Genomic DNA, 10,598 nt, shown 5'->3' with positions numbered 1-10,598 from the left:
AAAGAAGTATGAGGTTGTACATTTCGGCATCAGACAAAACATTAGGAAGTATGTTGTATCAAGAAGATGAGAATGGCGTCGAAAGAGCCATTTATTATCTCAGTAGAGTCCTGAATGATGCTGAAACTAGATATAGTATTATAGAAAAGCTATGTCTATGTGTATACTTCTCTTGTATGAAATTGAAGCATTATATAAAACCTGTTGATGTATATATTTCCTCCCATTTCGACGTAATAAAGTATATGTTATCTAAATCTATTTTACATAGTCGAATTGGAAAATGGGCTTTAGCATTAACAGAATACTCCTTGAAATAACTGCCTTTAAAAGCTATGAAAGGACAAGTGGTCGCTGATTTCATAGCCGACCACTCTATAGACGAAGATGTGGAATATGTCGAATTAGAACCTTGGAAACTTTATTTCGACGGTTCCAGTCATAAAAATGGAACGGGCGTTGGGATGTTAATTATTTCTCCTGACAAAATTCCAACAAAATTCAAGTACAAAGTTGAAAGTCTGTGTTCAAATAATGAAGCAGAATATGAAGCTTTGATCGCTGGACTTGAAATCTTGTTGAAATTGGGGGCAACAAGAGTCGAAATAATGGGCGACTCCGAACTGGTGATAAAGCAGTTGACTAAAGAGTATAAGTGCGTGAAAGAAAATTTAATCATGTACTTTGTAATAGCCAATAGACTTCTCAAGGAGTTCGACAATGTGGTCTTCAGGCACATTCCCAGGTTGGAGAATCAAGAAGCGAACGATCTTGCTCAACTAGCATCTGGATATAAAGTGTCGAAGGAAAAGTTAGAAGAAGCCATTGAAGTCAGAGGAAGAGTCGTATCCACCAAGTTGTCCCCATCAGATCTGGAGTCAATAAGATTAGGATACGGTGACGAAGAAAACTTCAAGATATTCAACATAGATGATTCAGGAATTACAGACTGGAGAAAACCTATCAAGAATTATCTACAAGACCCAAATCAGAAAGCAGAAAGAAAGATAAAATACAGAGCTTTGAGTTATGTACTTTTGGGAAATGAATTGTTCAAAAAGACTGCAGAAGGAGTCTTGTTGAAATGCTTAGGTGAAGACGAAGCCTACATAGCCTTGTCGAATGTACACAGTGGAGCGTGTGGCGCACACCAAGCAGGTCACAAAATGAAGTGGTTATTATTTCGACAAGGAATGTATTGGCCAACAATGCTGAAGGACTGTGTTGAATTTGCAAAAGGATGTCAGGAGTGTCAAGTACATGCAGGCATACCTCATGTTCCTGCAAGTGAGCTGCATTCAATTATAAAGCCTTGGCCATTTAGAGGATGGGCTTTAGACTTGATTGGGGAAATTCGACCAGCCTCTTCAAAAGGACAAAGGTACATTTTGGTTGGGATAGACTATTTCACTAAATGGATTGAAGTTATACCATTGGTAAATGTGGATCAAGAAGCAGTCATAGACTTTATCCAAAAATACATAATTTACAGATTTAGGATACCTGAAACAATAACAATAGATCAAGGATATGTGTTCACTGGTAAAAACATGCAGAAATTTGCACAAGAAACAGGTCTTAAACTCCTTACTTCGACACCTTACTATGCTCAAGCCAATGGGCAGGTTGAAGCAGCCAATAAGGTAGTGATAAATTTGATCAAGAAGCATGTAGGGAAAAAACCTAGAAATTGGCATAAGACTCTAGATCAAGTCTTGTGGGCTTGTCGAACGTCTCCTAAAGAAGCAACGAATTTGACTCCATTTAAGTTGACTTACGGACATGATGCAGTTTTACCAGTCGAAATATATTTGCAGTCAGTTAGAGTGCAAAGGCATCATGAAATCCCATCGGATATATATTGGAGTATGATGATGGATGAATTGGTTGATCTGGACGAAGAAAGACTATGTATGCTAGATCTAATAAGAAGACAAAAAGAAAGAGTCGAAAAGTTTTACAATAAGAGAGTAAAATTCAAGACCTTCTTAATTGGTGATCTCGTTTGGAAAGTAATCCTTCCTATGGATCGAAAGGATAAGTTAATGGGAAAGTGGTCTCCTAAGTGGGAAGGACCTTTCCAGATTTTGAAAATATTTTCAAATGGCGCGTATGAGATAGAAGAAATAGGGAAGGATGAGAGAATCCTAAAGATAAATGGCAAGTATTTGAAAAAATATAAGCCAATATTGCAGGAAGTAAAAATAATGATAGAATAATTGCAAACATAATTATGATAAGATTTGCCAAATAAAAATGGCATTCAAGTCATTACAAAGAAAGCCTCAAAGGGCTGAGAATTGTTAAATCAATTCGACTACAAATTAATACTGGCAAAATTTTCCTTCAAAGTGGCGAATTTCTGCCTCTGAAACTGGAGTCGATGATCACAAAGACTTTTGTGAGTAGAAAGAGTCTCAATCTCTTGACTAAGTTGTCGGGCCTTCTCAGCATGTCGAATACCCACCTTTAACTCTTCGTCAATCTCGCGCTGCTTGGGTTGCTGTATGGATGCCTTACGTTTTTTCTCTTGAGAGATCTTTTCTTGAAGTGTTGCTATTTGTTTCTCCCATTTTTGGATATTGTCATCACAAGCAGCAACTTCTTTGACATAAGTTTCAGAAAGCTTTTGCAACTTTGCAACTTTGTCAGTCGAAGTCGAAACAGCATCCTATTCAGCAGTTTGAGTTTCAGACTTTGAGGAGATTTGATTGGTAAGATCTCTTTGACGATGAAGATCTGCAGTGGCCAAGTCAATGAGGATCATCAGCTCCATCACAAAACTTCCAACCTCAGCAGAAGCTTCCAAGACATTCAATTGCTTCAAAATTTTCTTAAGTTCAAGGTGAGCAAGGGGGTTCTCTTCCAAAATTTTAAACAAATCAACATCAAGGATTTTCGTTTTAATTTTGGTCAAGATGTTGTCAAGTGATGGTGCTTCAGAAGTGCCCCCAGAAGTAGTCGAACTGCTCTGTGAAGAATCTTGAAAATTAAAACGGGCGCTAAGCATGGCCTTCAGATACTCTAAGGGTCTTTGCACTTTGAGATTTTCAAGCTCCTCGCGAGAGAAACTAGTCGAACCAGTTGATTTGCCACTCCCTTGGGTCTGGTCGGGAGCAGGTGGAGTGTTTGGCTCTGAAGTACGCTCAGCCTTTGTATGTTTCGATTGGTTGTCCCCATCTTTGGCAGCTTCGTCTTCAGGATCGTCTTCGACCCCAGCCTCCATGTCAATGTCATCACCCTGAGGTGCAGTATTTAATCCTGGATGAGGAGGAGATTCATCTTCAGAAGCTTCACCCACTGTAGCGTCGAATTCTGCTACAGTTTGCCTGACAAGATCACTTGTAGGGATATCTTCTTCTAGGACTGTTTCCTCCAGAATTTTCTCAGGTGTCCTTTCGACAGCCACTTGTTCCTGAAAATAATTATAAAATTTAGAAGAAAAGATGCAGGAAAGGTGAACATATACTGTCGAAATAAAAAACTTACCTCAGGAATCTCAGTGTTAAAGCTGGATTTCCCACTCTCCGTGTCTTTCTACTGAGGCTTAGCAGGGGGAGTATTTGTAGAATTCTGCCTAGTTGATTTAACGATGGATCTTTGGGAAGAGACCTTCGTGAGTTTCTTCTTCTTTTGAGGTGGAGGGATTAACTCTGGAGATTCGTCACCAGACTCTTCATTAGGGACTTTAGCCTCTTCTTTCTCCTCTTCACTCTTTCTCTTTTGGATTGTTGGGGGTTTTCGACTTACCTAGTCATGCAGACCAAAAGCCAGTCAGTTTAAAAAAAGAAGAAGGGGGAAAGTAATAAATGAGAAGAAGTATTGGGTTGTACCTTTGTCGAATGTTTCTTAGAAGCACTTGGTGATGCTTCGATAGAAGCTTTCTTGGCAGGAATCCTCACGGCTAGGGAAAGAAAGAAGATTCAGAAACAAATATAAGAAATACATGATAATACAGTTAGAATAACAAAAGGAAAAATCATGTTTTCTGTGAACACCTTCAAGAATGGGATCTTCCACGTGAACGTGTTCTATTCCAATATGAAGGTGTCCTGGGTATTCGCCCAGATGATACTTAGTCGGAACCACACGCTCAGCAGGTTTTTGATACTGCTGACGAAGAATTTTCATAAAATCCCCATAAACGAACCAATCTGGAAATGGAGGGCTAAATGCCATGCCAAACTCAACAGTTGGCAAATGAGGGAATTTTGGTGGATGACAACTGAAAGCCAGGTCATAGCGCGCCTCTGATCGAAGATTTGAAGGCAAAGACAGTTTTTCAAACTTCTCTGTCAGTTTGCGTTTCAATTCTGCTGCTGCTTCGTGTATGATTCGACTAAGATCATCAGGTCTATACGCAGTTTCGATATATTTTTGAAATTTCTGTATTTCCCTAATGTGTCTTTGAATACCTTTTTTGGTCCGATCCTGCACAAAAGAGAAAGCGTTTGTTAAATGTGTAGCAAAAGCAGCTACGTCAAAAAATCTGTTGGAAAATAATAGTCTTTCCACCATTCATCAAACTCAGGAGTGCATAGGAATGATGGTCGAAATATAACTGGTCGAATGTCGAGAGAGTCATCAGTCAATTTCTTCGACAGTTCTCTGCCCTCGTCTTCAGTATGAAGGGAGTTATAAAAGATGATGGATTCTTTCTTGGGGAATATAGGTCGAGGTTTTATCTGGATTAGGCCAAATTGTCTAGAAACAAGGTTGGGTTGATAAACTATCAAAGCAATTTGGTTTTTAGTGGTGTTACGATAAGAAAAGAGGAGCCTAGGGGTTAAGAATGATTCCCAAACATTCAGAAATATATTTTCATCCTTCTGCATCTCCAAAGGCAGTTGTTGGGTAAACCACTTAGGTCCAATTTTTCTATCAGCAAAAGGTGCCATGGTCGAAGTAAATTGATACCTCTTGGCAAACATCATGACGTAGCTTTTGAAAGCTTGTCGAAGGCTAATTCCTTCATCAGTTGACGTTATTTGCACCAACCTTGGCCATTCGACAATCCTATTTTTCACTTCTTCTTCATCTACTTCTGGTGCCACAGGAAGATTGGTTTCAAATGTGGCATTGAGCCATAATTGCAAGAGCCAAAAAGGTCCTGATAAGTTGATTTTACCTTGGGTTTTGGCGTTTTTTAGAAGATGTATGCTCTCACTCAGAGATTCATAAAGGTTCACCAGAATCATTTCGCTCAAGCATAGTTTTGTGCCTGCATGAAGCTGATTGGCTATGGTGATGAATCTCTTAGCAACCTGGAGGGAGCGAGAGCCAAACACATATTTGGATAGCCACAAAGTTAGAAAAGCTATGTGTTCGACATCTGAAACTTCAGTAGTACTCTTGTCATGATAATAGGACATAAATAAGGAGTATGGGGCGAGGCTAGTTTCGAAAGCGATGGTATCTTCATTTAAGACAGTATGGTCGAAATCTATACCGTTGGGGTGAAGGCCAACAATGGCTGCCGCGTCGAAAAGAGTGGGCGTAACCATCCCACAAGGGAGGTGAAAGGTGTTGTAGGTACTATCCCAGAAGTAGAGAGAAGCCAAAAGCATATTTGGACAGATATTGGGTCCTACTCTCGACAACTGAATAAGGTCAAAAATGCCTACTTCTTTCCAAAAATCCCCTTTAACCTTTTCGATCTTATCTAGCCAAGATAAGTAGTCAGAGGGGTCTTTCGACCAGGGGCAAGTTCTAAATATCCTGGGGTAATTCAAATAGGCTAAGTTCAATTCTCCATTATCTGTCGAACTCGATGGGTCATTTTGTTCTACAACCTTCTCTTTAGGCCGAGGTTTCACTCCAGCGCCTATGGGTTTTGTATGGAAATAAGATGGAAAAAATTCTCTTAAACGTTCTGGTTTAATCTCTGGATTTGGAAGAGGACCTAACATAGCATGACAGTTTCCAGAAATAAGAACAGGGATTAATACCTGGGATTTATAGATGCATTCTTTTTCTTTCTCATTTGGAGGTTCTGGAACATACTTTTGATTTCCAATAGTTACTGGTCCTTTCAAACCGTGCACAGGAGAGAAAGCTGGATCTTGTTTCTTCTTAGAATGTTTGCTGCTTGAAGGTTTTTGAGGAGCCATTGTTAGGAAGAACTTAGGAATTTTTCTCAGGAGAAATATGAAAGCTTAAGAAATGGGTATGAAGAAATGTAATCTGAAACGTTAAAAGGGTTTAGAGAAAAAGGTTTATGGGTATTTATAGGAAGAAGATGGTGAAACGCTTTAGAACGGTAATGATGGTAGTGGGACACGTGACCGATTCTGATGGGAGTGTTAGAGAGGTGGAAGTTGAAAAGAGATCATGATGTGAGGAAATGATGGAAGTGAACTCTGAACGTGGGCTAGACGTGACATTTTGGAGAAAGTGTAATGATGAATTTGTGTTGGAAATTGAGATTATCAGACTTGGATTTAATAAAGATTAATTGACATGGCGTAAAAACACTGGTTGACAACAAATGATTGTTTCTCCAGAAAAACAGTCGAAACGTCTTTGCTGGGGGGCAATTTGTATACATGCGTTTTCGACGCCATGAGATTTGGTATGCAAAATGGTTCTTTCGACAAATGACGACATGGGATAAACGGTTTGGTTGATAAGTGTTGTTCGACACTTCGACAAAATTGAAGCTTCGACATTTCGACAAGATATCTGCAGATGGAAAGGCACCTCTGACAGACATGGAGGATGTTGTAGTATTTCGACAAATTCGACAAAGTCTGGAGAGAGACGTCATTTCGACGTAAAGTGTAAATATTCAAATTCAGAAGAGTTGTGATGTTTGGCAGAAGACGCGTGGAAGCATCTGGCGAAAAGAAGAAAGCCATTTGTCACAGTTTTAGGATTTGGTTGTTAGTAACAGTTATGTTATTTGTATATAAATAGGGTAGTTGTTATCGAAAAAGGTGTGAAATTTTACTTGTACAAAATTCCTAAAAATACTCAAAGTACCCGTGTGAGAGAAAAGAGTCATATTTGAAACATGTATGTGTAAACAAACACCAATTCCTTCAAAGTTTATTTTATAAAGTTTAAAGTTCTTTGCAAATTCCTGTTACGTTTTCCAGTCAATTATCTTTCTGCACTTTCTTTTCGACATTTTATGTTTTCGTCAGTTGCTTTCTGCCATTTATCTTATCTTGTCAAATGTACATCTGTTTAAACGTTTTAATCAACATCTTTCGACATAAAATATTCAGAGAACCAAGAATGAAAGATATGAAAGTTGTTCTAGATATCTTCAAAGTCATTTAGATCTGCACATGTCCTAGGATTTGTGTGGTTGATCCTGCAAGTAACCCAATTCTACAAGTCTTGGTAAACCAGAGGTTGTTCGTCAAAATTCACAGCGAACACAGTGACGGAAACCCCACCCTTGGTCGGGAATAATTCCTATTGACACTGAAGACTTACACCAGCTCCCTTCGACTAGGATGAGTAATGACAAGCTTAGCAGTTACATTAGTTCCCTTCGAATGGGACGGGTAACATCGAAGCTTAATAGTTACGCCAACTCTTAACGATGAAGATCTTCCTCAAAGATTGAAGCAAATGTTTCTTGAGAAGTAAGAGGAATACGAGACGATATAATGGTCAACAACTTAAGTAGAGGTGTGGATGACCCGAAATAAGAATCCTTGGACAACCAATCCCTTTTGGCCAAATCTCCCTCTAAAGAAGGACTTTGATCCCGATCTGATCGATCTTGTTATTGGTAGGATGAGACAAATCATAGTCTTCAAAACCTACAATAACAATCCCAACAAAAGGCTAGTCCTGACCAAAGGGATTTCAGTAGCAACGAATATGCCAAGACCAACTAGAGGAGGAGTGAGGGCTGACCGAAGATGCAATGATGAAAGCTTTAGCCTCCCGTTCTTTAGCAATATCATTTGTTTTCAAGGAATTAATTTTATCTATAAATACTAAAACATCTCACGTTAAGAAAGGGCCAATGATTGGTCAAATCTATATCCTCACAAAAAGCTCTTTTCTTTCTACACTATTGATCGCTCCTACAATAAAGCTGGTTCCTCTACAAAGAGGGTTTCACCTCAGAAGGGTCGAATCCCTCTTCATAACCGAGGCCCTCATAGAAAGCATCAAGATCTTGCTTCATTTTAATTTCTTCGATAGTAAGAGAATCTAATGAAACTATATACAGGTGAATCTCATGTTTAAATTAAATCTGTACTTCGCAGCAACAACTCTGAATCGACCAAAGATCCCATACATGTGAGGTCTAGATATCAAGCCCAATATAATGAGCCCACGTAAGATTTAAGGTATACTTTTTTGATCTCATGATTTCACTTAACTCTTCTTGAACTCTATAAATAATTTAACCGTTGAGTGTTAACCTTACAAATTCACTGTCCATCAGATATCAACATCATTTCATTTAAAATTCATCATGATCAATCAAACATAATTCTAATTCAAATATCAACACTTTAAAATTACAAAAGAAAATCATATATAAATAATTTTTTTGAGAATAAATAATTGTATAACCCAAGTGAATAAATGAATAATTTATCCTTACTCTTAATCATATACTTCGGAAAAGAAACATGTTTTGTGCATTAGCTTCACAATAATAATTTATTATTAATCTGTCGACCCAGGTATGGGGCATCCAATAACCTCATAGTCCCCTCATTTTATTTTATTGTGCAGCTTTTGACCCTCGAAACACTCTCCTTTGTCCTCTTGTTAGCACTTCACTCATTATCCAATCCCACACTCCCCCTTCCTAAAATCCCTTACTCTCTACTAACAACAACAACGCCACTTGAGAGCCAGCCAAACAACCACCACCATTTCCTCCTCCACAACATAATCACTCACATTTTTAACCATCTAACTCCACAAAAAACCAAACAACTAACTAGGTTAGTTAGTCCTCAGTCCTCACCTAAGAAAAACACAAAAAACAACAAGCTTACATTTATGGATCTACTAACCATCACTCTCATTACTTTTCTTTTCCTCACTCCCAAAGGTAAAAAAACATAACATTCTCCCATGTTTACATTATTTAGTTGAACATGAAAACAAAACACTAACTTTTTTCACTGTTTCTTTTTCAGGTATCACTGGTTCTTCCTTCACATTCGTAAACAGATGCGACTACACAGTATGGCCAGGCATTCTCGCAAATGCCGGTAGCCCAACTCTCGGAAGCACCGGTTTTGAACTTCCCCAAGAAACCACTCGCTCATTTCAAGCTCCAGCCGGTTGGTCCGGCCGATTCTGGGCACGAACAGGTTGTAACTTCGACGGATCCGGCTCCGGTTCATGTCTCACCGGAGACTGCGGTTCCGGCATGATAGAATGCAACGGCGCCGGAGCTGCTCCACCAGCCACCCTCGCAGAGTTCACTCTCGGAACCATAGGACAAGATTTCTACGACGTGAGTCTTGTAGACGGTTACAATCTACCCATGATCGTCGAAGGCTCGGGTGGGTCCGGCATGTGTGAATCAACAGGCTGTACGTCAGATCTTAACCAGCAATGTCCGGCGGAGTTGAGAGCCTCAGATGGAAGCGCGTGTAAGAGCGCGTGTGAGGCTTTTGGTAGTCCTGAGTATTGCTGTAGCGGCGCGTATGGTTCACCGGCGACTTGTAGACCTTCTGTTTACTCGGAGATGTTTAAAGCTGCTTGTCCTAGATCGTATAGCTACGCTTACGATGATGCGTCGAGTACTTTTACATGTACTGCTGCAGATTATACCGTTACCTTTTGTCCATCTTCTCCAAGGTAATAATAATCAACACTAATCTCTTTTTGTGTTATTAGGGGACCCATTATGCGACATTAGTAGGAAAAATCAGTGTTAAAAAATACTAAATATTAACTTTTTTTAATGATATGTTTTTTTATGTTGAAAAGTGGTGTAATGTCATTATGGAGACGCTTTACTTTATTTGAGTGTAGAATTAACACTTTGAGATTTGTAGGTTGGTTTGTATGTTTAATATAGACATAGTTAGCGAAACGTTAACTTTTTAGTGGTTGTGATATTAATAGTAGATTGATTATTGAGTGAGTCATTATGATTTGGTTTTGCAGTAAAAAATCTTCGCAATATCCAACTCCAGTGAGCTCAACAACGTTACCAGGGACAGGGACAGTGATAGGGACTCCTGAGATTGGAACAGGATCTGAAGGGGGAGTGGAATACATGGGTACGGGTTCGGCCACACCGATAGGGTATTCGGTACCTGTTAATTCAGGGACAGGATCTGGATCTGGAGGAGAGACCATGCTTGCAGATGGGTCATATTTAGCTGGATTGGCCATGGGAGATTCTTCTGCAACAGTTTCTTCTGTGTTTCATTACTCTTTTGGCTTTTTGCTTGTTATGTTCTTGCTTTAGTGTTTAGGTTTAGCACTATTTTCGTTGTATTTGGGTTTGTTAAATGTAAATGGGTATTTAGATTTTCGGGTTTTGGGGTTTATGAATTTTGGTCTTGTTGTCCACTAAAGCTGGCAGATTCTTCTTTGTTGTAAACCACCCACTATAAGATTCGTTTGAAAAATTATTCTGTCTTTCATTTCTTAAA

General features: G+C 39.1%; 1 protein-coding gene across 1 annotated transcript; it reads left to right on the top strand.

Moving 5' to 3' along the window:
• The first annotated feature begins 8,617 nt into the window (after nt 1-8,617).
• On the top strand, nt 8,618-10,598 carry LOC127101652 (thaumatin-like protein 1). The gene is made up of 3 exons (XM_051039120.1): nt 8,618-9,034; nt 9,123-9,792; nt 10,105-10,598. Exons 1-3 carry the CDS (start codon nt 8,983-8,985, stop codon nt 10,409-10,411), a joined length of 1,029 nt encoding a protein of 342 aa, XP_050895077.1. The 5' UTR covers nt 8,618-8,982; the 3' UTR covers nt 10,412-10,598.

The sequence above is a fragment of the Lathyrus oleraceus genome, chromosome 7, assembly GCF_024323335.1.
Source record: "Lathyrus oleraceus cultivar Zhongwan6 chromosome 7, CAAS_Psat_ZW6_1.0, whole genome shotgun sequence".
NCBI lineage: Eukaryota > Viridiplantae > Streptophyta > Magnoliopsida > Fabales > Fabaceae > Lathyrus > Lathyrus oleraceus.
Note: the sequence above shows the minus strand (reverse complement) of the source record. Positions and strands in the feature narration are given on the sequence as shown.